Consider the following 25862-nt stretch of genomic DNA (forward strand, 5'->3'; position numbering starts at 1 on the left):
ATGGCAGCCTCCACCTGCCTCATGCCCCAGGTCACACAGAATGGACAGCTGGGTCAGGGCCCCCAGGGGCCAGGAACCTAAGATGACCTTTCAGGCCTAGCCAGGATTCCTGGTGTGTCCCGAGGCAGGTACACGGAGCGGCGGTAACTCTAGTCCTAAGACTGCAGGAGGTGGGTGGAAGTGGCACAGCTGGTACTAAAGCCATTCCTAGTTTCCCTCTTCCTTCTCAGGCATTAGATTCCTCCTCCGGGAGCTCCCTGAGCAGGAGGCTGGTCCAGGGACAAGGGTCTGCCCTACAAGGCCACAGAGCAAGTGTGGGCATCTCCTGAGGGAGGGATCCTTTTCGGAGCTGGTGGTGTCAGGCCTGGAATTAGCCACACCACCTGCGGGGAGGCGGGTCCCAGGTCTCCCTGGGGGTGTAGGGGTGAGCTGACCTCTGATGACTCAGCCTGAGACAATCAGGGAATGTGGGGGGGAAGGCATGGTGGGGAGAGATCTTAGGACCTCTCTCCAGCTCTGTTCTAAAGTCAGCTTAGTCACAGGCTGGGTGACTCTGGGTGGGCCACTCTGGACCTCAGCTTCCTCCTCTATAAAGTGAGAACAAAAACAGTCCCCTGCCCCTTGGGGTTCAGGGAGGCTGAAGTGAGAAGCTGCTGCAAGTCAAGTGCTCAGAACAGCATCTGATACATGGTGGGCACTCAGCGAACAGTATTTTATTATCTACCTCTGTACTCCGCACAGCCAGGACATGGGGAGGGGGATGTAGAACAGAGTTGGGAAGTCTGGGCTGGACTTTTTCGACTCTCTAACATAGAGAGAAACCAGTGTTCTCAGAGCATAAGAGAGGTTCCAGAATGTTCTGTTTGCTACTATTTTCACCCCCATGCCTTTGGGTGGGGAGTTCTAACCATGACAAACAGAAGGAAGCTAAGTGGCAGTAAAGGAATCAGGATGGGGCACAGGGAAGCTGAGAACTCTGAATCTTGGCCTGGCCCCGAAGATCCCCAGTTGCACTGGCCACTGCCCAGTCTCTCTTTATCCCACTCCCTTCCTTGGCTTTGGGCAGGAAACACGGAAACCTCACTACCTCCACCCAATTCCACATAGAAGTCTTGATGCTGGGCTGGGGTTTCAGGGCACTGTCCAGGAAGGCTTCCTGGAGGAGGAGCCATCTGATCTGGGCTTTAAAGGATGAATAGAAGTTTCCTAGTTCAAGAAGTGAGTGAGTGTGTGTGTGTGTGTGTGTGTGTGTGTGAGAGAGAGAGAGAGAGAGAGAGAGAGAGAGAGAGTATTAGGCTGGTGCAAAAGTAATTGCGGTATTTGCAATTATTTTTAACCTTTTAAACCTCAATTACTTTTACAGCAACCTAATATATATAGAGGGGGATCATTCATTTTAATTATCAAGGATTTTCTGATCTTCAGAGGCCCACAGATAAGACCAAGGCACAGTCATGTCCAAAGCAGCTCCCAGTCTGCAAACGGCGACCAAATAATAAGAGTAATGGCTCCCACATTCTGAACATGTGCTGCTGGGCCTCGGCACGGGAAAGGCACTCTGTGTTTGTGAAGCACATGGATGAGCAAACGGATCTTTTGAAAGGCAGTGAATCCTGCCCCAGTTGCTGGAGGAGACAGGGAAGGCACAATGGGCAGAGAGGACCTGGTACAAAGGCCTAAAGGTGGGAAATGGCAGCACTGCCTGGGAAGCTGTGGGAGGAACTCTGAGCTCCGAGTGGGGTGAGTAGGAGTCTTGAGTGAGAGGCTGAAGGGCTAACGCCTCCTGGAGCTGAGGGTGCTAGGGAGTCACAGCAGGATTCTGAGCAGGGGAGAAAAAGGTTGGCGTCTGATCTGGGCCTGCCTCGGCCTCTGAGAGTTTCTGAGAGAAAGATGGCTTAAGTCAATATCACTCTGGTGAGCTGGATCCACAGCGGGAAGGGGAGATGGTGGAGAGAGAGGGAGACATAAAGAGAGAGAAGGAGCGAGAGGGGAACCTGGAGAGATAGAGAAGGACAGAGACAAAGAGATACAGAGAGAGAGAAAGAGGTGGGGAGACAGAGAGAGGGAAATGGAGATAGACACAGAGACACAGAAAGAGACACAGAGACAAAAAAGAGAAATAGAGGCACACAAAGAGAGAGACAGAGAGGTGGAGGGAAACACAGATAAAAAGAGAGATGGAGAGAGACATAGAGACAAAAAAGAGATGGAGGGAGACAAATGGAGAAATAGAGACTGAGAGTTACTGAAAGAGAGATGGAGAGAGACAGAGGGATGGAGAGAGACACAGACACAGAGAGATGCAGAGAGACAGAGACAGTCACCAAAACAGAGACAGGGGGAGAAGATGGTGAGACAGACACTCCAGAAAGAGGTCCCTGTGGCCATAGCAAGAAATGGGATGGGTCTGACCCCCAATTCCTGGAAGCAGAGCCCAGTGGGGAGGAGAAGGGAGGACAGGAGTCTCGCCAGCTCCCCACACTCCTACTCTGCAGCCCCCTCCTGCCTCCCAAGCAGAGATGGGGAAATCGAGGCCAGCCAGCAGGCGGCAGGGGTCCTCTGGGCCCCGCGCTGTGCCGCTCGCTCACTCAGGACCTGTGTCACCAGGTTAAAAATGGAAACGGGTCGGACCTTTTTTTTTTTTCCTTTGAGAAAATCCTAGGCCCAAATAAGGCATGGGCTGCGGGGCAGACGGTGAGCTGGCCAAGTCCTCCTGAGCGAGCGAGTGGCGGCTGGCCCAGCCAGCCTGGGCTTGGGCCTCCTCCAAGACTCGCCCAGGCAGGGCGGCACACCCTTGGGAGGCTATAAGGGCCTCTCCCCCCGCCCTGCTGCTCACTTGACAAACGCCGCAGACCCCACCACAGACCCCGCCGCCTGCATCCCTGTCTGCCCAGCCATGGAGGCCATCAAGAAGAAGATGCAAATGCTGAAACTGGACAAGGAGAATGCCATCGACCGGGCCGAGCAGGCTGAGTCGGATAAGAAAGCTGCTGAGGAGAAGTGCAAGCAGGTGAGGGGCCACCCATTGGGCCACGCAGGGCAAGGCTCTGGGCTGAGCGTGGGGGTCTCAGAAACCTTGCTACCTGGAAGTTGGGAAGGGGACAGAGGGTGGTGACGCTCCAGCTGAGAAAGGGCGAGGGGTCATTGTTTCCCTGGGGAGGTCCCTGGGCTGGGAGAGGGAGGAGTGACAGGACCCACCCAACATGGCCAGGGGGAGCCAAGCAAGTGAGAGAGAGATGGGACATGTGTGTGTGCTGGATGTGTGTGTGTGCAAATGTGAGAGTGTGTGTAGGTGTGTTGGGGTGAGTGTATCCGTGTGGGGGTGTGTGTAGTGGATGTGGTGGTTGGAGTATACTGTGGTGTGTGTGTGTGTGTCTAAGTGTATTTGTGTGTGTTTGAGCATTTCTGTGTGCACATGTGTTTTGTGTATGTGTGTGTGTTTCTGCTGGAGAGAGTGTGGAGGGGTGAGAATGAGTGTGTGCAGAGAGAGGTATGAGTGTGTGGCTGTTGGAAAGCGGGTGTGAAAGAGTATGGATGTGTTTGTGAGTCCGTGTGTGTACACGGTGGTATCAGTGTGGTGTTGTGTGTACGGGGAGAGGCTGGCTGTGTGCACTTGTGCAAAAGCTGGCATGACTCATGGAATACGCGAGTGTCAGGGTGAGTTCGTGTGTGTCTTGAAGTGACTATATTGGTGTTGGCCTGTGTGTGCTTGTTGGTGTGTGCTCTTTGGTGTGTGTGCGTGTGCCCGCTGAGGTGAGGGGGGCGGCACAGAGCTGTCTGTGTATGTGGGTGCCCCTGTGCCTAGGTGACGGTGAGCCTGTGGGTCCCCACTGGTGACTGCGCTGGGAGGGTGGCCCAGTGTGGGTGTGTGGTGGGGCCAGCTGCGACTGGCTGCAGAGGCAGCTGGGTGAGGGTCTGGAGACGGGGATGAGTGGAGAATCTCAATGAGGCTCTGCCTATCTGGGGTGCTCCTGCTGTCCCTGCTGTAAACCTGGCAGGGCCGCCTGTGGCAGGCAGAGGCCCTGGACCCAGAGCTTTAGAGATGAGAGTCTCAGGAGTCTGACAACACGGGTACATTGGGGAGCTAATAGAAGCGCAGTGGCGGAGGTGTGGGCTCGGGCTCGGCACTCCCAAGGCCATGGCTTCGGGCAGAGCGGAAGTCAGTTGTGTGGTTCTGCCAGAGCAGCCAGTGGGAGGAGGGAAGGGGGTCCTGCCCCTTCCAGAGTGCCCTGCCCCCCACAGGGCTCATCCATAGCACCCCCCAGGTCAACCAGTAAGCCCTTGGTAGCTTTCAGGGTCTCAAATAAGCCCCCGGAGCCGCCCAGGATAGTGACACAAAGTGCCCAGCCCTGCCCAGCCTGGGCGCCAGGCCAGCTTGGCAGGTAAAAGCACAAGCTCTGAGCTCAGGCTGGCCCCGTTCGCAGCTTGGTCACTGAGCTCCCTGAAACAAACACCTTCACCTCTCTGTGCCTCTGTGGCCTCATGTATGAATTGGGGAAGTGACAGTAGTGCCTCCCTCGCCACCATGAGAGGACTAGAGGTGAATGTGCAGGTGGAGCCCTTGTCCCCACACCTGGCACAAAGTAAGAGCTCCATAAATGAGGGGTTTTTTCCTACGCCGTCCTACTTCCCCTTTGGGCTTCCATCCCCCACGTCCTGGGGCTGCCCCGAGTGCCTATGACACATCCGCATAGGCCAGCTCCACCCGTGTTCCCTGGCACATATGCCCCCCCCATGCTCCTCCCTCGCAAACACAGACACCCATCCTATGCTGGCCCTGAGCTGCCGGCTTCCATCCATCATTCAGCTCTCATCAGGAGGGGCTTCGGTAGGGAGTCAGAAAAAAGAAACTTGATGGCTGCTCCTATTTTCACTAAGGTGTAAGTGGGTGACTGATGGAGCCTACTCTACCAAGGCAGACGCAAGTTCAAAAGGGAAGGTTCCCAAAGCCTCCAGCCAACTAGGCGGCCAAGGAAGAAGGGACAGATTCTCTGGGCTTCAGCTGGATTTTCATTCTGTTCTTATTTTCACACAAAGCCTCCTACTGGGGTGGATTTGTGCTCGAATCTAGGCTGGATTATTTTCTAGCTTTGTGACTCAGGGAGTGTTGCTGCACAGCCTCTCAGCCCTCAGTGTTCTAATCTGAGGAATGGAGCAAACAATGCCTTCTGATGGCCAGGCATAGGACCCAAGACCCCAGAGGTACCCAGCAAATGCAGAGCTCCATGGGGCCCATGGCTAGTCCTGCCTGGGAACAGAGGCAGGAGGCGATGAGGGACTGACTCAACTTACCCAGAGTGCCTTATGCTTCAGAGGAGACCAGAGAGTGTGGGTCTTGGGACCAGCCTGACTCTCAGGGACCCTGTAGCAAGGTCCCGATTCCGGGCCCCATCTGTCCAGTGTGGGAACAGCACTTAGAGATCCACCCTGCCTGTTTCCTGCCCACTCTCCTCCCAGGGCAGTGACATCCGCCACAACTGGTCTTTGACCCCACATCCTGTCTCAGCCCTACCCGAAGCCCCCTTTTACAGGGACTAAGATATGCTGTCCGTGACTCTCCCAGCTATTTTATAGGCAGGGAAACTGAGGCCCAGAGAAGGAAGTGACTTGTCTGAGATGCCCCAGAGCCAGGGCAAGGCTCTGCCCATCCAGCAAGCACATGCTTTGTGTGTGGAATTCAGAAGGAAAGAAACCAATTTGTGTCAGTCTTATTTATTTTTCATATGGGTTCCAACCACTGAAGGGTTTAGGTTTGTGTCATTGATTCATTCTGAGAACTTCCGTGGTGAGTGTTGGGCCTAGCCCCATGCCGGGCTATGCTGGGGCTCAGGGTGACCTTAGGCCCTGGCCCGACTCCCAAGGAGCCCCAGGCTGTGGGAGACAGAGCCAAACATGGAGGGACACCCCCTGCCTCCAGGGTCAGCGCTAGGTGAGGGACGGACAGGGCCTGGAGGGTCCAAGGGGAGTGGCAAGGGCTCTGGCCAGGGCAAACTGCCCAGGGGAGGGGGCATTGGCGGTGGGTGTGGAGGGTCAGTGGGAGGAGGGTGTGCGGGGCAGTGGGTATAGCATAGCCAGCGGTCAAGGGAACCAGCTGCAAGTCAGTCTGACAAGGGTTCAAATCCCCTATCTGTATGGCCCGTGGCAAGTCCCTTCCTCATCTGGGGTCTCAGCTTACCCTTCTGTAACATGGGCCTTCAGTAATAGGCTTGGCACATTCTGAATGCTTCATAGCCCCCTGCCCACTTTATCCTAGTCTCCACCCATTGTCCAAACGTTGCCAGAAAATGTTGTCAAAACCCCAATCATCTTTGTACCCTGGTGGGGTGCTCATAGACCACTATGTCAAGGCCTCCATTTTGCAGAAGAGGAATTGAGGCTAGGAAAGGGGACAAGGGTCATACAGCTGGGGTTTGGAGTCAGGCTTCTTGGCTCCTTGCCCAGACGTCAAGGTCAGGTCCCATAGACCCTGATTTAGGCCTGAGCTGCTGCTACCCTCTCCCTCCTCAAACCCCCCACCCACTTCATATTCCCCAGCTCAGTGTGGGACACTCAGGAGCCCCTGGATGGGAGACTGGGTGATATCACCTTGGGACAGGGGCCCTTCTAAGAATTTGCACTTTTAAGAATACACACACACACACACACACACACACACACACACATTTTGCACATCATCTCAGGGGTGACCTAGATCAGATTCGAGCTTGATCTAGAAGCTGCAGGCACAGTCGCTTTTATAACATACCCTCTTTGGGAAGGGAGAGAAGTAAGTCAGAGAGAGATTCAGGAAAGCAGGCCTGGCAGGAGGGCCTGTTTAGAAGTGGGTTCGAATTTTGTGCTGTGTGACCTGGGGAAAGTTGGTATATCTCTCTGGGCTTCCTGCTATGAAGAGGAAGCAGGAGGATGAAGTGGGGCCAAGTGGGGGCTGCCTGCCCACCCTGAGAGCATGGACAGGATCAGGGTTCAAACCACCAAAGACATATGAATAAGTCAGATCAAAGCATGAGTTGGACTGACCACCCCAGCCCAGAATGAGAGGCAAGGAAGGGAGGGGCAAACTGTATGTGGCAGAGAAGGCTTCCTGAGCTGACCCTTGACTGATGTGCTGGGGAGCAATAAAGATAGGGAAGTTAAGGGGTGTGTGGTTTGTATCCCATAGACCTGAGTTTCTCAAATTGGGGATACAAAAAGGGGGGGGCAAGACTCTCAGGATAAACAAAGATGACTCAAAATTTGGGAAAAGTAGGGGACATTTTTATTAAAATGAATACAAGCCAGATGTCCAAGAATTTAAAAGATTTAACCTGAGCCTCAGAAGAAAGTGGACTTTGAGGGGTAGCTCTCTTTTAGCCAAGCCTCCAAAGTCCAGGAATACTGGGGGTCTGAGTCCTTTAATCCTTCAGGGTATTTTTGTGAGATAGTCCGAGAACTACTCTCTTGGGCAATGGGAAGCCATGGCAGGTTCTGGGGAGGGGGGAGGACATACACTTGGAAAGGTTCTCTGGCTGCCAGTGTGTGTGTGTGGAGGGGCGCAGAACCAGAGGGAGAGAGCCTGGGGGCAGAGGGATGGTCTAAGCCTAGAGTGTGAGTGAGACTCCCCCTTTTAGTTTAACCCAGATCACGGAGAGGCTGCGCCCCTGAAACTGGGATGCAAAACTGAATGTGTGTTTCTGAGAAACATTCAGGACTCGTTTCCCCAAAGCTGTGCCCTATAGAGTATTGGGGGACCTTCGAAAAATAAGCACAGCTTGTCCCAGGACTAGGTAAGGATGTGAAAACCATATTAAAAGGTAGTAACTGAGCGGTGCAGTGTTGTTATTCCTGTCTTATAGGTGAGGAAACAGGCCGAGAGACAGAGGACCCTGTGAATGCGGGGGGCGCCCCTGCACCACGGGGACGTGGCCTCCAGACTGACGAGTCCCCCCCCCCCCCCCCGTATCCCCAGGTGGAGGAGGAGCTGACACACCTCCAGAAGAAACTGAAGGGGACGGAGGATGAGCTGGACAAATACTCTGAGGACCTGAAGGACGCGCAGGAGAAGCTAGAGCTGACTGAGAAGAAGGCCTCAGACGTACGTGCGCTGGAATGCGGGAGCCCGCGGCGGGGTCCGGCAGAAGCCTCGGGGAGGGAGGGAGGAAGAGGAGAAGGAGGAGAAGGAGGCGGTGCCTCCCGGCGCTTTCTCCAAATAAGTCCCGAAAAGGGGCACTTTCCAGCAGCTGCGGCCAGCGGTGCCGACGTCAGGCCCTCCCCCAGCGGTGCTGACGTCGGCGGCCGGGCCCGGTGACCTCATCGCCCCGACGGCGGCCGGGCCGGGGGCGGGGAGGGGCGGGGGCGGCCCCGGCGCAGGCAAAGGCTCGGGGGCCGGGGCGCGGCTGCTGCAGCTCTCGCCGGAGCCGAGTCCAGCCGAGCCCAGCGCCCGCTGCGTGCGCCCCGCGCCTCTGCGCCATGGCCGGCCTCAACTCCCTGGAGGCGGTGAAACGCAAGATCCAGGCGCTGCAGCAGCAGGCGGACGAGGCGGAGGACCGCGCGCAGGGCCTGCAGCGGGAGCTGGACGGCGAGCGCGAGCGGCGCGAGAAAGTGAGAGCCGCGCCCAGGACCCCCGCCCGACCCCGCGCGCCCCCCGGCCTGGCATGACCCCCGGGCCCGCGCGCCCCCGCCCCGCGCACTCCCCGGTTCGGCCCCGCGCGCCCTCCTTTCTTCTCTCCGCGCGGGTCGCTTCCCGCGCTCCCGCTCGCCGCCGCCGCTGTCCACCCCCCATTAGCCCGCCTTCGCGCCCTTGGGCCCCACCGCTCCCGATCGCGGGCCTGCACCCCCCTCCCGCTCCGTGCTGGTTGCTGAGACCCCTTCCTCCACACCCTCCTCCTCCTCGGGTCTGGAACGGGAGAGGGAGTACCGCAGCCGGGTCGGGCGGGGCCAGCCGAGCGGGAAATGGGGGGATGGGGCAGAGGGGTTGGCGATTCTGGAGGTAGGGGGTAGGAGGCACCTCACAGCTGCCGACTTGAGGCTGGCGCCGGGGTCCAGAGCCGGGGGGATCTGCGGCTGCACCTAGGAGCGGGGAGTGAGAGGTGGAAACGAGCATCCATTGTCTAGGGTTGAACTGGCCGACTTGACTTGGTGCGGGGGAGGGGGGTTGCGTCGCACTTTCTCGCCTCTTCTGCGGCTTCCCGGCTCTCGCTAAACTTTCCCAGCTGTTCCCAGGGGCGCGGCGGCGACGTGTCTGCTCCCGGCAAGGGGCGGAAGTTCAACCCTGAGCCGCCGGCCTTAAGCTTCCCAGCTGGTCCCTACGGGAACCAGGGCCGCGAAAGGGACCCTGCCTTCCTCCAGGAGACCCTCGGAGTGTTAGCACGGGTCCCTCGATCCCCCCGGATCGCTGTGTGCCTCCTCTGCACGTCTCGGGGGCTGAATGAGAAGGGGGCTTCGCTGCCCTCTCTCCATTCCCTGACTGTCCATGGGGGTGGGACAGATGGTGGCAGCCTCTGGGGCTGAGGAGGGAGAGATCTGGGTTGGTACTTAACTCCTAGGGGGAGTCTCCCCATCTGTACAGTAAGGGTGATAATGATGGCCACTCTAGGGTAGCTAGGAGGGTGCCAGGAGTGAAACCTCCTGTCGTGGCATCTGGCAAATAGTAGTGTTCGATTTTATTTAATGGGGGCAAGGGGGACAAACACATAAGGCTGATTTGCATCCCAGGGGTCTCTGTTCTGGGAGCGCGGCAGGGAAGCAGCCATCCAGTGGGGCTTCAAAATGGAGGTTGAGCAGAGTCTTATGGAATAAATTAGAGTTTTCTAGGACAGGACACTTGGTTGTAGGAAGACTCAAAGGCAAGAAAGTTGGGGGAGAGGGTAGAATCCTAGGGATCCTGAAAGCTGGGTGGGGACCCCAGAAATGAAGATGCCCGGCCAGGTGGAATTGCCGTGGGTATGGACAGGTCTGGCCCCAGACTGCTTTGGGTTTGGCCCAAGTCACAGCCTTTAATTCTGTAAGGGCTGCTCTGACCCCCATGTAAGCCTCCAACAGTAGCTGGTTTGGCCTCTTTCGCACACGTAACCCTCCCTCTGATCTCATCCCAAGTCATCTCACTGGAGGACAATTACTTCTGCTTAAAAATGGCCCTCAGCCGTGAGCCAAGACAGGAGTGGGATAATCCAGTGGGGAGGAGAGTGTTTTTGGAAAGTTGCAGACTTCTTTAAAAAAGTTTGCTTTTCAAAGTATGCTTCTCTTGATTAGGAGGGAGAAAGCCTGAAGAAGGTTCCCGGGCAAAGGAATGGAGCCCAGAGGGGAGGGGGGAAACCCTTTCTCCGTCCCTTGTAGAGAAGGCCAAGAGCGGCGTGTGGCAGACTTCTGGGGCTGCCTTCGACAGCTGGTTTCATTTAGATTTTTGTGTGATTAACCGACATCTTCCTGTTCCTTTGCCACATGTATCTAGCAAGCCTCTTTTACCTTATAAGGGAAATCCTTTGTAGAGTGTAGAAGCTTTGATTGCAGGAAGGGGTGGAGCCCAGAATGACTAGCAGTGACTAGCAGTTTTTCAAAAATACATATATATGTCATAGATGAATGCATCTGAGAGCTCTTTCGATTCAAGATAGCTGAAAATGTGCCGAAAGAGTGGTTGTCAGGATTCAGACTCCCCCACATAAAAGCCGCTCACTTTCTTTTTTTTGAAAAAGCTATCTCCTAAATCAAGCACCTCTGTATGGTCTTAAAAATCAATTCGTTGACCACTGACAGGTGTGGAGTTTCTTGTTGGGGTGATGAAAACATTCTGGAATTGGTGGTGGTGGTTGCACAATTTTGTGAATGTACTTAAAAATCACTGGGGAGAAATTCAGTTCCTGCCCCAGTTGCTGGAGTAAAGATTCATGTAATTTAAAAAGAATAAAAGGCACTCATTGGAAGGAGTGGGTGATGTTTCTTAAAAGAGTTCGGCAGTGGTTTTTAATGGATTTTTTCAAACTGGTGTTTCAGAGGAGGCTGCCATAAGAAACACTTGTGGGAGCTTCTCCATCTGCTGCTAGGACTCGAACTGAGAAAAGTTACCTGATTCTCTGTATTTTTCAGCAACTCTGACCTCATTCTATTATTCCTTTATTTTTTTTTCTGTGTAAAGGAGCAGAAGGATCAGTTTCCCACTTTTACAGCCTGCCCCCATTCAGAGATTATTATTAATTTTTTTTTTTTTGACTTGAAGAAGCCAGTGTAGTTTTACCTGGGCCTTCACTTCACCCATTCTCAATATCCTTTCCTGAATGTGCCTGGCCTCCAAGCGCTGCAGGATTCAGGGTGCAGGTTCAGCGAGGGAAGAGCCCTGCGCTGGGGCACAAGAGGCCATTCCTTACCAACTCTGTGACACTGAACAGGACTACTTCCCCTTACTGGGCCTCAGTTTGCCCATCTGTAAAATGGGTGGGATACGAGAGGATTAAATGAGGCGAAATCCTGGCCATAAGAGCTGCCCTTTAGTGGGACTTCCACGTGCCAGGTGCAACACCTCACCCTTCAATGACAGTCCTCGCAGTGGTGTGGATGTAAAGTAACCAGGACACGGAGGCTTAGCGTGGTGAAGCAACCAGCCCAACAATCACATGGCTACAAACTGAGAAAGCAAGCCAGCAATTTTTGATTCTGGAGTTTTTGCTTTTATGCACCACATTATCGTCCTGGAAAAGCCAGTAACACTGTTCAGACATCTCCTCCATGCCTGTAACCAAGATTTCTTTCTTATATCTTTCTGTCTCATCATCTCTTGGCCAAACTTTGTTAAGTATGGGGGTTCCATCTGGGCTGCTTCCTTCCCCCAGTGTACGGCCACCATTTCACTGAAGGTTCCATTTTCTTGGCATTTATCTTGCCAATGAGGTGACTGGGAGGAGACCTCACTATGTGACAGGGTGAGCCGGGTCACCGGTGGCCTTGTTCTCTAGGAATCCATGCAAGGAGAGGTCAGCACTGTCCTTTCAGCATACGGTGTACTTGTCTGTCTTCCGTGTTGACTTGACTTCCCATCCTATACTGGGACACGTCGTTGAGTGGCAGGTGTTCACTGACGTTTTTGGGGAAGATCATACAGAAATTCACGTTCTCCAAAAAAGAATGTGAATTTTTTACTGCCTAGATTCCTGGGCTCTGGCAAGGGAGTCATGTTAGCTGAGGGGAGGGCAGCGTGTGAATGGGGGACTTCCGCCGCTGGCTGGCTTCTTACCTCCTCACCTGGGTGCACCTCTGACCTCCTCAGGCTGAAGGGGATGTGGCAGCTCTCAATCGACGCATCCAGCTTGTTGAGGAAGAGCTGGACAGGGCTCAAGAACGACTGGCCACAGCCCTGCAGAAGCTGGAGGAAGCAGAAAAGGCTGCCGATGAGAGCGAGAGGTAAGGATGCTTCGACCCTGGTGGTGTTGGTGATGGCTTCTGGGAAACGGGGATCTAACTGGGTGGCTGACCTCGCGTAGCGGTGGTGAGATCACGTGGAATGAACATGTGCACATGCAGACAAGGTGTGACCGCACCTTCTAAACTGTCCCACTGTGTGTAGAGAGGTGTTCGTCGTTGTGGTGGTGACGGAGAAAAACTCCCACCAGGCAGCGGAAGGTAGAAAATATGGGCAAATAAAACTGCAAGTGTGACTTACAGAGCCTGGAAGCCACTGTGCGTCTCATCCATGTTTTCAAGACATCACCTTCCGGGGTGGTGTGAGACGGGGGCAGGTGAAAAGTGGGAATGCGCCGTCTGCGTAGATGACTTAGCAGTGCTGTTGGGCAGGCTTTGGGCGACTGAACAGTGACAGCAGGGTGTCAGGGACATGTGCAAACTGACCCCATTGATGTACTTGCAGCTGACGGCGCCCCTTACCTGTGTGGCATGAATGCTGCGTTTTGGGCCTCCAGCAAGGTGCTCCATCCCCGGGAGCGAGACAGTTCTCTGGCACAGTTCTCTCAGATTGTGATTCTCAGAAGCAGCCATCTCCATGGGGTGGAAATGGGTTCCCTGTGTGGCAGCGGTGTGGGTCAGGCCGGGGGTCACTGCATGTCTGCCACACGATCCCACCAGCAATCTCACTTGACCCATCCCTCATGGTTGCCCAGGATGAACTCCTCCAAAGGATTCATTCCTGAATGTGCTGTGGTGACTGCAAACCAGAGATTAAAAACCAACTGGGGAATCTTGGAGATCGACTCTGGGAGTTGCCCAAGCAGGAAATTTCTTCCCATGCAGTAGAACAGCCTGTGCCGAGGGCACAGACCCCAGGACAGGCTCTTAGTAGAGGGAGAGAGGGCAGCCCCAGGGAAGTGTGAAGGACCCCGTGACCCGGTGCTCGTGGCTGGGTTAGCTGCTGCCCGTGTGCACCGGCAGACTAGCCTGGCCAGATGTCTCACTTCCAGGATGGCCCCAGGGCAAACCCCAAAAGCCTGGGAAGGCCCCTCACTTGTATAATGTCACCAGAAGCTTTTGGTGACACCGTTGTTGGCAGCTGATTATGATTATGATTATGATTATTATTATTATTATTATTATTATTTTTGGTAAAAGGAATTCTATACCAAGGAGCTGGAGAATCTGGGTTCAAGTGCTTCCACGTACTACGTGGCCTTGGGCAGATCACTTTGATTTCTCCAGGGCCACAGAGGGTTTCCTAAGCTTGCTCACCTGCTGATTTTGAGGCCTTGTACAGGTGCACAAGGTGTTGTGACAGTCAGTTGAGAATGATAGTGACAGCCCACATGGAACTATTTACTAGACGACAGAAGTATGTGGTCCTCTGCTCTGGGCAGGCACAACACACAGCGATACGTTATCCTGGGTCAGCCTCTTCAGAGGTACTGCTCTGACCTGGTCTCGTCCAAGCAGTGCAGACCAGAGTGAGCTCATCTCATGGTCAGCCCGCTGAGTTGTGCCAGACTTCGGATGGATCCACTTCAGGTTCTCCTCCTCCCTCATCTTGTAGGTACCTGTGTCTCACCTGGGCTTTCCACAGCAATTCACATGGTTTTGGTGTTCACTCACTCCTGTTTTTGAAACCTTCCAGTGGTTCCCTGTCCCCTCGACATAAAACCCTTAGCATGTTATTCAAGTACCTTGCCTGCGGTCTGGCCACCCTGACCTCCTGCCACGTTGTGTCATTCCTCTGGGGCTTTTTTATGTAGCTTCCTCACTGAAGAATAACTTTTCCCTTGTTCACTGTGGCCTCTCTTTTGGAAAGTTTTCCGTGACACATGCACACCCCCTCCCCCACTGCAGCAGAATTCATCTTTCCCATAGCCAAGATGGCCCAGACCTCTAATCGCATGGTAGTAACAATTGGAGTACAAGTACACCCTGTTACTACCGTGTTTCCCCGAAAATAAGACCATAACCGGACGATTAGCTCTAATGTGTCTTTTGGAGCAAAAGTTAGCATAAGACCCAGTGTTGTTAATGATATGATATGTTATGTTATGTTATATTAGACCCGGTCTTATAGTAAAATAAGACCGAGTCTTATATTAATGTTTGCTCCAAAAGACGCATTAGAGCTGATTGTCTGGCTAGGGCTTATTTTTGGGGAAACACGGTCGTTAGAAGTGGTATGGAATGGAAACCCAGGCTCTGGAGCCAGACCACCAGGTTTGGGTCCCAGCTCTGCACTTACTGTGTATGTAACCTTGACCTGCTCACTCAGCCTGTCTGTGAAATGGGGTCAGTGTACCTACTAACTACTTCATGGGGCGGTTGTGAAGTGTGAGGCACTTAGAGCAGTGCATGTGGGCAGCTCCACACCTTCCTCTTTGGAGTCTGGTTCCCGGCAGATGTCTGGGACGTTTTTTAGATGCACAGGTGTGTGATAAGGCGATGCTGTGTACGTAACAACCATGTTACTCCTTGTAGAGGAATGAAGGTGATAGAAAACCGGGCCATGAAAGATGAGGAGAAGATGGAGATCCAGGAGTTGCAGCTCAAAGAGGCGAAGCACATTGCAGAGGAGGCCGACCGAAAATACGAGGAGGTGAGTGGGGCTGACAGATGGCGGCAGCGGCAGGAAGCAGGGAGGAAATGGACGTGTGATAGGGAGACTCCAGGGCCGCCCAAAGGAAGCTCTCGGGTGGGTCAGCTGTCCATCTGCATCCACATCTGTTTTTCCAGAGACGCCATTTGGCTGGGAACTTGATCTTCCACAATGCCAAAAGGTCCTGGGGAATTCTGTGACGCTTGTCTGACTTGGTGGGGAAACCAACTGACCAGATCGCTTTTTGTCCTGCAGCTGCGTGTTTCAGCGCAGTTTGGCTAAAATTGGGAATCGTGGTCCCCGGCCATGGGTCTTGCCAATAAGAGCTCAGTCCCCCTCCTGCCTGCCTCCAAAGTCTCAGCTCTTCCTTCCTCTCTCCTGTCTGCCTCACTCCTGGGGCCCAAGAGAGAGAGGTTAGGTGTCGTCCAGGACTGAGGGCAAGCAGCAGCAGAAAGCCCCACGCTGGCAGATAGTCTGGGCATGGCCTTGCTATCTGTACCGGGAGGGCATCTGACTAGGTGTGGCTGTTGCAGGTCAGTCTCTGACCATCCTTTCTGTCTCTGCAGGTAGCTCGTAAGTTGGTCATCCTGGAGGGCGAGCTGGAGAGGGCGGAGGAGCGTGCCGAGGTGTCTGAACTGTGAGTGGCAGAACAAGACTGAGCGGCCCAGCTCAGCTCCTGGGCCGGGCGGGAGGCAGTTGGTTGACACCGACCAGGGCCTCTGTTCAAGCGGATGGGCTTCTGGGACTCATGGCTCGGTCCCTCCTCTTGGCCTTTGGGGCTGACAGAGAGATGGTGACTGTCTGTCCTTCTGCACATGTGTTGACTCTTCCCACCAAGGTATCGGGAAGTAGGAGGGAGACGGCTGGTAGCAGAGGAGCCCAGACGTCTCATTCTCCCAGAGAGGGTATCTCAGGAGGCTGTGCCCTCTTAACAGAAAGCTGAGCATGGAAGGCAGGCTGCTCCCCACCCACACACACCCCCCACCCCCCAGTGTTTAAATGCTTTGCTCCTGATGCCATTATTTGGCCATGACTCGTTTCTGGGGTAGGGGGTGGGGTTAGAAGCCTGACCAGAATCCCACAAGCTCCAGAAAAACAAAACTCCTCTCTCCTGGGCCCTTCAGTGCCGTGGAGCACCCCGCATCCCACATCCCACATCCCACAGCACTGAGAGGCATCCAGTTTCGCAAATCTGTTCGGAGCTTGCTTCCTGGAGTGTCCGGTGTAAACTCTGGTTGCAGTCTCCCAGCCTCCTGCTCTCCATTTCATTGCTACACCTTCCGGAGTCGGAGTCGGCCTCATCAATCATAGATTCCGCAAGTCCCTGTTGCCTCAGACTTGGCAGGAGCCCAGGAGCATTCTACAAACCTTCCAAATATCCTCAGCCCGCCTGCCGCGCCTTTGCCTGGCACGATAGGGTTTTGATAAGTACACAGCGCTCAGCTCAGAAAAGGCCATTAACATTTCCCCCCTGCATTCCTTGTGGGGGCCCCAGGCAGTGTCGTGCCCTTCTTTGGAAAACTGCTTTTAGGGGAATTGCCTGCTGTAAGGGAGGTTAAGACACAAGCATCCTTTGTCTTTGTGCAGAAAATGTGGTGATCTGGAAGAAGAACTCAAGAATGTCACTAACAACCTGAAGTCGCTGGAGGCTGCCTCTGAAAAGGTTGGTTGGCTTGAGTTGGAGGGTGACTGGCTAGACTTGCTTCATTTCTTCCCCCAGGGTACACAGGAGCACGCTGGGATGTTCAGCCACAGTAGCTTTGGTCCCCAGCAGCTGGGTTTTCCCCCCACAGAAATAGGTGTTCGGTGGGTGGATTTCCCTCTTCTGTGGGGTCTTAGCACCATATTTGATCTCCACTTCGTATGAGGGTGAAGGTGGAATGTGAGATTGGTGCCTAGTCAGGCTCCTCTTGGGGACATCTGAGCATTAATCCTAGAAATACAGAGCCCTGCTCTCATTGGATCCCCTGGTTCCGCCAGAAATACGTTCTTGAAGATCATGCAGCAGATATCAGGGGAGGAATTGGGCTTTTTAGGTTGAAACAGTACCCAGAGCAGTCACTACAGGATAGGGTCACATTAGGAGTCTTCCATGGCTCACCCCGCCGAATTCTCCATCCTCGTCTCTTCCTCACGCCCTCCTCCTACTGCCCTCCAGTTGCATTGAACTTCGGTTTCCCAAACATTCCGTGTTCTCTCATCACCTCTAGTTCTTTGAACCTGCTGTCCACTGCAGCCTGGAGTGACCTTTCCTTTTCTCTTTGTTTGATAAACTCCTATGCATGTTTTAGGCCTCAGCTTAACCCTTTTGCTGCAGTGGTTGGATATATCTGAATGAGTATATCTGAAATTTTTATACATAAAAATAATGTCATTTATGTACAAAGCAGCTCAAATTGTTGTTATTAAATGCATAAAATAGTCAAAATATCAACTTTTTGTTTTTTGTGGATTTCTGACACATTTTGGGGAAAAAAACTTTGAAATCAATTAATGCAACAAAATTAAATAGCACTTCTGCTGAGAAGCCATCCCTGATTGCTCATCTAGGTTAGGCGTTTCTCGGCTGCGTAACCCCACCTATGTCTTTTCCTATCATGATGGTTGATGACATTTATCATGATTACTCAATTGCATGTCTTTCTTGCTAGATAGTACACTTTAAGGACAGGGTCCATATCTGACTTGTTAAGAGATGTATCATTAGTCCTAGCCTTGTGCCTGGCTTATATTTGATACTAGAATATTTGATGAATAAATACGGTCCAGGTGTTCCCACGGTACCGTATGGCCTCTGCTCCTGTGAGAGCTCAGAGCTGAGTGGAAGAGACTGACAAGAGAACAAGGTGCTTTGGGACTTCAACAGAGGGACTTTGGAAAGCTGGGAAAGGTGTCACTAGGCAGTGACCTTTAATAAGGCATGATGATGTCCAGGAGCTCAAATTCCAGAGTCAAGTTCCAGCCGAGGCTGGGTCACTTGATAGCCATGTGACCCTAAACACATTTCCTGACTCTTTACTCATCTGTAAAATGGGATTGAGGGTCTCTCTAGCAACATAGCGAGCAGTTGATAAATGTTAGCTCATATTAATCCGCGGTGAGCCTTGAAAGACATACGAAATTTTTTTTTTTTTTTTAAAAAGTAACATTTATTAAAACAGTACAAAATCATTTTTTATTTCGTGAAGAAAAATTTTATTAGTTCAGGTGACATGTAATCCTGACAGGGAGTAATGGGGAAAGGAACATTCTGTCTTGGAGGACCCCAACACAGACAAGGGCTGGGAGACCAGAGGGTACGCAGAATCTATTGATGTGACTTGGGGAAGTTGGCAGGAAATGGGGTAGAAGCATGGATGTGGAGGACCTTGAGTAGCATGTATTTCCATTCAATCATCCGCCCACCCACCTCACACTTTTATTTCAAGTTATCTGCTCAGGCCTTTGGATCACCCAAAGATTCTCAGAGGGATCACCCAAAGATTCTGAGTTTTGCACACATTTCTTCTGCCTGGAAAGGTGCCTGCCTCTACTTTGCTTCTTAGGCATGTTCAAGCACACGCTTTTCTCCAAGGAGCAGGGAACCGGTGTTCTTTGATGCTTTGCTTTTGTCTCCTTTTTTTAAAAGCAGTGTTTTGGTTTCTCCCACAGTATTCTGAAAAGGAGGATAAATATGAAGAAGAAATTAAACTTCTGTCTGACAAACTGAAAGAGGTGAGTGATCACACCCAGCTGGTTAGGTTTCTGCTGGGGCTGGTCTTGAAGCAATCATAGCTACTCCTGTGTTTTTCTTTAGGCTGAGACCCGTGCTGAATTTGCAGAGAGAACGGTTGCAAAACTGGAAAAGACAATTGACGACCTGGAAGGTATGAAATTACCATGAACTATGTTTGCTCTGCCTCCCCCGTCCGACACATCCACAGAGAGTTGCGGGAGATGTGTATAGAGGCTGGGTTCGGCTTTGTTTGCCTTAGGATAGAAAAGTGCGTCATGACGTCACACCTGGAAGTCTGGAGCACTGGAATTGGATAGTGCAAATCAGACTCAGGCTTGGGTTGCTATTTTTCGAGAAGTAAACTGTCTCTGGTTAATTAGCTCCACATGTGAGTACAGAGACAAATATGGCTGATTTAAAAAAAAAAAAAATCTTTAGAATGGCCTTCTGTTGCCTCATTTCTGAGAGATGCCTTGCATTTTTTAGATGCCTTGCATTTTTTACAGAAGCTCTCTCCCAGAGAGCTCAGAGCTTATCACCAGATGAGAAAACGGAAATATAGAGAATGTAGAGACTAAATAAAGACTCCAGTCTGCAAGCTTGGTGCCCACTGATCCCAGAATTTCTTGTAGAGTTCCAACTTTTTATAAAAATTCTGTCCCGTTTATTTTCATGAAATAATTTGGGAATTGCAGATCTTGGGTTTCATACGGAATTTCTCAAGCTGCCTGTTCCACTCAGAAAGGGTGCAAAACTCTCAGATCACATGTCCCGTGTTTGGTTTGGGAAGTGAGGTTTCCATATAAGGGGAATGCCCCTGGTCCAAAGTATGACCTTTGAACCAGGTGACATCATTGAAAATCAGAAACAACGCAGGGTAGGAAACTGGTTAGGAAAAGCTCTGTGCATTTCCTGCCGCCATTCCTAAAGGTTCATTATGGCTAATCCCCTGTAGAACCTCAAACCACTTAGAAATCACTGTCGATCTTTTGTTTTCTCATTTGTTTTCGATAGGACACAACTTCCTCTTAGTTCATGCTTTGTTTTCTCACTTTTTTTTCTTCCTTTCATTGCTCATCTGTGGCACACCATTCCGACCCTCGTGTTCTGTCCCCTGTACCTCTTCTTCTGAACTCTCCCCGGGGACCTCCGCCCTCTAGACGAGTTGTACGCTCAGAAGCTCAAGTACAAGGCTATCAGCGAAGAGCTAGACCATGCTCTCAACGACATGACCTCTCTCTGAGAGGCAGCAGGGGTGCTGCCCTCTGTCCTAGCAATACTGAAGTCTGCCTTCTCACTGTGGTGCCTACGTTCCGTGGGCTTCTAGAAGCTCCCGTTTCCTGCCTCCTGGTTTGATCCTTCCAACTGCCTTCTGTGTCTGTGACCAAAATAAAAACAGGCGGTCCTCATCTTCATGCCCTCTCATTCTCATTTTCTCCACTTGCCGCTTTTGAGCCCTAGTAGCAATGATGCCCTTGACAGTGGCTGCAACAGAAAGTGGGTGGTTCAAATGGAGAGCTCGTTTCAGAACGAAAATTATGCCCACGTGATTCTTTTCTGATGACGTGAAAATAAAAGCTAATCTGGGACTAACTCTCAGACGCGGGGTTAGCTAACTGTATATGACACCAGTAGTGGGTTTTCCTTAAATAGGAATTGTTTTGAGTGCAGACTCACCCACCTTCTTAAGCAGCTTCATAACATTGGCAGAACTTGCAGAAACCAGCTGGCTTGTGTCTAAAAGAAAGCTACCATTGAATGGTGTTTGCTCTATGGATTCAAACAGCGGCAGTGGCATTTTGGTCTCTTGATTCCTTTTTTTCGCCATTTGTTTCTTTGTGTTACACTCTGAGAATGGTGCCTGGGGTTCCCCACGTCTTCACTGTTCATGAAACATCTATCCACCTCTTAGTCCTGAGAGGACGTTCACTCATGAAGTTCACCTCTCTATACCTTGGCCTTAGAAAACTACCCTACATGGAATTCAAGAGCATTAGATGGAAAGGGAGTGGAAGCTGCTGAAATGCCAGAGAAAGGAGGCGAGGTGATCCTTTCCTGAGTTCCAGTTGCCTGAGACGCTAAACGAACATTTACCTCCCCTCATACTTGCAATTAACTAGTACCGGGAGCCTTGCTTTGGTTGAGGAAGAGCTCATGAAGTTAGCCTGTGGGTGTTCAAAAGTCATGGTTATAGTGACCAAAAGCTCATAGGTTTTTCCAAGAGAGTCCAAATTTTAAACAGTCTATCCAGTCTTCCCCTGCGCCCCACCACGACCACCTCAGATTGTCCCAGAAACACTGACATGTTGATGTCCAAGCCACACCTTCCAGACTGCCCCTTGAACCTGAAAATGGCATGAAAGTCTCCAGTTAGAATCATCAATGTTGGGTCCCTGTAGCTTTTCATTCCTCATCCTGTAATTTTTTTATTCAGGTGGGAATCTGTCCCGATTCTTTTTTATATTCATTGCTTCAAAATACGCCTCCCCTAAACAACCTAGACCCTTCCACACGCAGCCTCTCCCTGTTCCTAACTGCCACCCACTGGGAACTTCTGCACACACTGCTCCCCTCACACACTGCCGTACACATCCATCCCTGGAAATATTACAGACTGTGTGGGGGTGGATGTTTTCTGTTCGCTCTGTGTATTTGTTCCTGGTATTTTTCCAGACATTTGTATAGCCTCCACTCTTTGAAAATAACTGTAGCCCTGCCTCTCCAGTCATTCTGCTTAACTAAGCACCTAAGTAGAACTTGACTGACAAGAGATTTGGGCAATGGGGATCTACTACGACCTGTTGACAGTCCATGGGTCTGTCACGATTCTCAAGGGCAAATAACACTTTCAGGGAAAGTTATTTTATCTCAGACCTAATAACAAAGTAGATGCCAGGAATCTAGTGGCAAGGTGAGGTCAGGATGTGTAGTTGGGATATCTGGGTTTAGATTCTAGCTCTACCACATAAGCTGTGTGTCCTTGAACAAGCCATTTAGCTGCAAAATAAAGGTGGCATCTTAGCTATCGCAAGGATTAAATGAGATAGTGGAGAAACTGGCTCACACAGTAGTAGGCACTCAATGACCATATGTCTTTCCAGACTGAACAGGCCTGGGTCACTGTTCTCTCTGATGGAATCCTCGCAGATTAGAGTGGCTTGATTTTCTTTTTTTTTTTAAGTGCCTCATCAAATGAAAGGTTCAGTAGTTGGAGTCGAAAGGCTGCTCTGTTGTGCAGTCACTTTTTTTCTTTCTGAAAATTTCCAAGCTGATCCTATCACATTTTATAAGGCAGTTTGCTTCCCTCCAGTATTTTAATGAGCCTTGGCCTAGTCTCTTAATCGGCCATCACTCATGGCAAACCAGTTCTCCCTTGTGCTCTGTCATGCATAGCTCTAAATGGCATCTTACTTTGTTTATTTGTTTCATCAGCTCAATCATTTAGTAACATACCTATAGTCTGGCTTAAATCTCAATCATTTTGCGTTTACCTGGGGTCTGACTACATTGCTATGGACACAGACACGGTAACACAATTACACCTGGGATTTCAACAGCCATTCCCAGAAGCACCAAAGGAAAGATGGGTTACAGGATTGTATTTTCCTCCCCAAAGCTCAGGGACTAATTAGCTGGCACTAAGGGGAAACTGTATTAAGTCACCCATATCTAGGACTGAAATCTTATGTTTGTATAGCACTTCATAAGTCCTGAAGCATTTCTCATTTCTCATAATAGCCCCCATACCACACATTGGTATTGTTATCTCCATTTGACAGATGAGGAAACTGAGACCTAGAAAGGTTCAATGGCTTACTTCAGCAGCACAGCTGGGGCTTAAATCTAGGTGTTCTGTCTCTAAAACCAGTATTGCCAGATTTAGCATATTAAAATACAGGACGCCTGGTTAAATTTGAATTTCAGATAGGCACTGAATAATTTTTTGGCTTATCTCATACAGCATTTGGGATATATCTACCATACTAAAATTTTATTTATCTGAAATTCAAATTTAATGAACACCCTGTATTTTATCCTGCTATCCTATCTGACTCCCAAATTTTGTACTTGATCTCTAGTATTCCATCGTGTTCTTTTATAATTAAGATGCAAAGTACTTTCTCTGCTATGATTTGCTCTGGCAGTGAGGAGTTTAGAAAACCTTTTTGCCCTTTAACAAATGTGCTTATTAATTTATTTTTCTCCCACTCTTTTATTTAATTCTCACCAGAAAAACTTGCCCAGGCCAAAGAAGAGAATGTGGGCTTACATCAGACACTGGATCAGACACTAAATGAACTTAATTGTATATAACCAAAACAGAAGAGTTGTTCCAACAGAAGCTCCAGACCTCCGTGTCTTTCTCTTCTCTTGTAAGAAGTTTCCTTTGTTACTGCATCTGCGCTTTGCTGGAAATGTCAAGCAAATTATGAATACGTGACCAAATATTTTGTATCAGAGAAGCTTTGAGCACCAGTTAAATCTAATTCCTTCCTTTTTTTTTTTTTCCCAAATGGCACCAGCTTTTTCAGCTCTATTTTTATCCTTAAATTGCATTTATCACTAAGGTAGGCAGGGTGTTTCCTATTGAACATAGTCTCTTAAGACTGAGGGCATTTGGTTCCCAGGAGATTAGACAATACCACACTTTCAAAACACAGAGTCCAATATCTAGTCACTGGTCAATTTAAAAGGCTGAAGAATAGAACCTCTGAGCCACCAGTGGACACACTACAGGAGGCCGGGGACCATCACATGAAAATGGGTGGGGGTTTTCCTTCCAGAGCAAAAAGGGGGCGGTGCTGTTGTGGGAAGTCATAAACCACAGATAGATTAACCTACTCACCCTGGCTTTTTTCCACATTCTACCATGCAGAACAAACATCTTCTGAGCAGTCAGCATGAGAATGCTGGGGAAATAGTCATAATACTCTGATAAGAAGCCATCCACTCAGCAGGAATGAATATGGTAGAATTTAGTACTGTTCATGGGACTATATCAAAAAGACTAGTCACCATCAATAATTTAGCAAAAGCATTTTTCTATTAATAAATATTGGTCAGAAAAGGCCTCTCTGGCAGCAGAGATAAAGTAACTGGCCTAACTTCATCTCTTCTGTACTTTAGGGAATGGTACATTGAAGATTTACGTGTCTAAGATTTTAATTCCTTCTTCAGGACCAAGTTAATAAAAGACCAGGAAACTCCTGATTAAACTGGATATGGAGTATTTTGTAGACAGGGCTGCACATGTTAGCTTTGTTACATTCTCGCTTTCTCGGTTAACATCTCAGAGCTGAAACATTCCATATTCCCCAGCAGTGGGGGGGGCCAGTTTACAATTCTGACTAAAAACCACCCTGCTTCTAGCTTATCCGACTCCTCTGCCCCTCACTCCTATTTATTACACATCACACTACCCAGGAGATACACTAGCAAATTGTGCAATTGAATAGAACCCACACTTTTCATTTAGATTCTTGCAGCTGTATCATATGTAATACGTAGTATCACTTTTTCTACATTTTGGTCAAATAAATTTTTACATAAACTATAATTTGTGTGACTTTTAGAATGCGTCGAGACATAGAAGGCATTTTGGTTCATTGAATGCATGGGATGCGGAGATAACTGCCACAAACTTAGCAAATTTTATTTATTGGCTGTATACCACAACTTCATGATGTGAGGATTGTGATCTCTTTATTACAGGTGAGAACACTTTGCCTCAGTAACTCAAAAGCTCCTGTCCTTTGTTATTCCCCAGTCCTGCTGAGCCAGGCTGTGAAGAATGAGGAAGGTTTTAATAGATGAGATAGGAGCAGGAAAGATGGTCCCTGTTGCTTGAGTCAGGAAAGCATAGGCCTGCCTGGGTACGGTCTTCTGTGTGTTGAGTATATAAAGGAAAGAAATCCACATTGATAAGAACCTTAATTTGGTCAGGAGTAGAAAGCCCCTGACATTAGGAAAACCCACTTAGCATTCATTTTCAGGAAGGGCTCTTAATAGAATGGAGGGAAACTAGTGGCAGGAAAACCAGTGAGGAAGATGTTTCCATTAATCCAGGGAAGCGTTGGCCGTGAAATCAGAAGGAAGAAGTGATCTGCAAGAAGTAATCTTACGATTTAGCTGACTGAATGGTACAGAACTTAAAAGTGTCAAAGGTGACTGCAGTTTCACTACCTGACTTGCTTTGGTATTTGCCTCAAGATCTGATATTGGGACAGGCGGGTAGGGAATCAAAAAGAGAAATGAAAGCCTTGAAAACACTGATGCAGTATGCAAACAATTTTTTGTTACCAAGTACAACTGAAAACATTTCCTGCTATTCAACACTTAGCTGACACTGAGCTCGTTTAGATGGTAGTTGAGAATGTCAAACAAGTGCCTTACCATCATTACTAAGGTGAAGTTCTTTCTCCCTCCTACCCACCCCCTTGGGCTGTAATCTAATCTCAGGAAATTGTGTTAGTCATCCTTGTGGCCCGGCAATTAACACAAATATTCAGTGTTTATTCAACTGCCCTGTCTCCGCTCTTTTGGAGTTCCCAGGCCCATGAAGTGTGGGTGGAACAGCAGATGAGGTTAGGACTAGGTTGTGAGGACTTTATCCTGCCCGTAGACCATGGATGGACATTGGGTAAGTGCTTTAGAATGGGCACACTGCAGGGTGGAATCTGGATTAGAGAATGATCGGGGAAACCAATGGAGAGAGGTGATGATCTCATGGGTGATGGAAATAGAAAAGCAAGATCCAAGAGCTATTTAGAACCTCCTTCAGAACCAGGATGTGAGGGATGAAAGAAAAGGCTCAAAGACAACTTATTTCAGTAAGAAGGTAATTCGGGACAAGCTAAGTGTGAGTAGAAGACAGTCGAGCTCAGTTGTGGACATGATGAATTTGAAGTATCTTTGACAAATCCAAAGGCAGATATCAAGAAAGTTAGACATTGAGGGATGGCTGGGCGGGCGATGGATTCTCTAAGAAGTGAAAATCACCAGTGTGGTTTCACTAGAAGCCACAGGAAGTAAGATCACTCAGAAAGTGGGAACAGATAGGAAGAACCGTGAGGAACATGGACATCTAGGGGACAATCAGTAACCCCCGCCACCCCCAAAGACTGCAAGGGAATCTGAGAAGCAGCAGCCAGAGAAAGGGAGGTGGAC

General features: G+C 50.3%; 1 protein-coding gene across 4 annotated transcripts; it reads left to right on the plus strand.

Moving 5' to 3' along the window:
• Nucleotides 1–2803: 2803 nt before the first annotated feature.
• TPM4 (tropomyosin 4) lies at nucleotides 2804–24252 on the plus strand. 4 transcript variants are annotated; one of them, XM_033134328.1, is made up of 9 exons: nucleotides 2804–3010; nucleotides 7946–8071; nucleotides 12236–12369; nucleotides 14863–14980; nucleotides 15547–15617; nucleotides 16568–16643; nucleotides 18632–18694; nucleotides 18777–18846; nucleotides 22927–24252. In XM_033134328.1, exons 1-9 carry the CDS (start codon nucleotides 2897–2899, stop codon nucleotides 23007–23009), a joined length of 855 nt encoding a protein of 284 aa, XP_032990219.1. In that variant the 5' UTR covers nucleotides 2804–2896; the 3' UTR covers nucleotides 23010–24252. The 4 variants fall into 4 exon arrangements, with proteins under 4 accessions (XP_032990219.1, XP_032990220.1, XP_032990221.1 ...); XM_033134329.1 differs by lacking the exon at nucleotides 22927–24252 and adding an exon at nucleotides 19856–20110 and having other exon boundaries at nucleotides 2807–3010; XM_033134330.1 differs by lacking the exons at nucleotides 2804–3010; nucleotides 7946–8071 and adding an exon at nucleotides 8327–8577.
• The last annotated feature ends 1610 nt before the right edge of the window (nucleotides 24253–25862 follow it).

Source organism: Rhinolophus ferrumequinum, chromosome 18, assembly GCF_004115265.2.
Source record: "Rhinolophus ferrumequinum isolate MPI-CBG mRhiFer1 chromosome 18, mRhiFer1_v1.p, whole genome shotgun sequence".
Classification (NCBI taxonomy): Eukaryota; Metazoa; Chordata; class Mammalia; order Chiroptera; family Rhinolophidae; genus Rhinolophus; species Rhinolophus ferrumequinum.

Excerpts from the sequence above, each read along its gene's own strand:
- TPM4 (XM_033134328.1), top strand. The coding sequence starts at position 2,897 with ATGGAGGCCATCAAGAAGAAGATGCAAATGCTGAAACTGGACAAGGAG. Across the intron at positions 3,011-7,945 it reads CTGAGGAGAAGTGCAAGCAG|GTGGAGGAGGAGCTGACACA; the intron begins GTGAGGGGCCAC and ends CCGTATCCCCAG. Across the intron at positions 18,695-18,776 it reads TGTCTGACAAACTGAAAGAG|GCTGAGACCCGTGCTGAATT; the intron begins GTGAGTGATCAC and ends GTTTTTCTTTAG.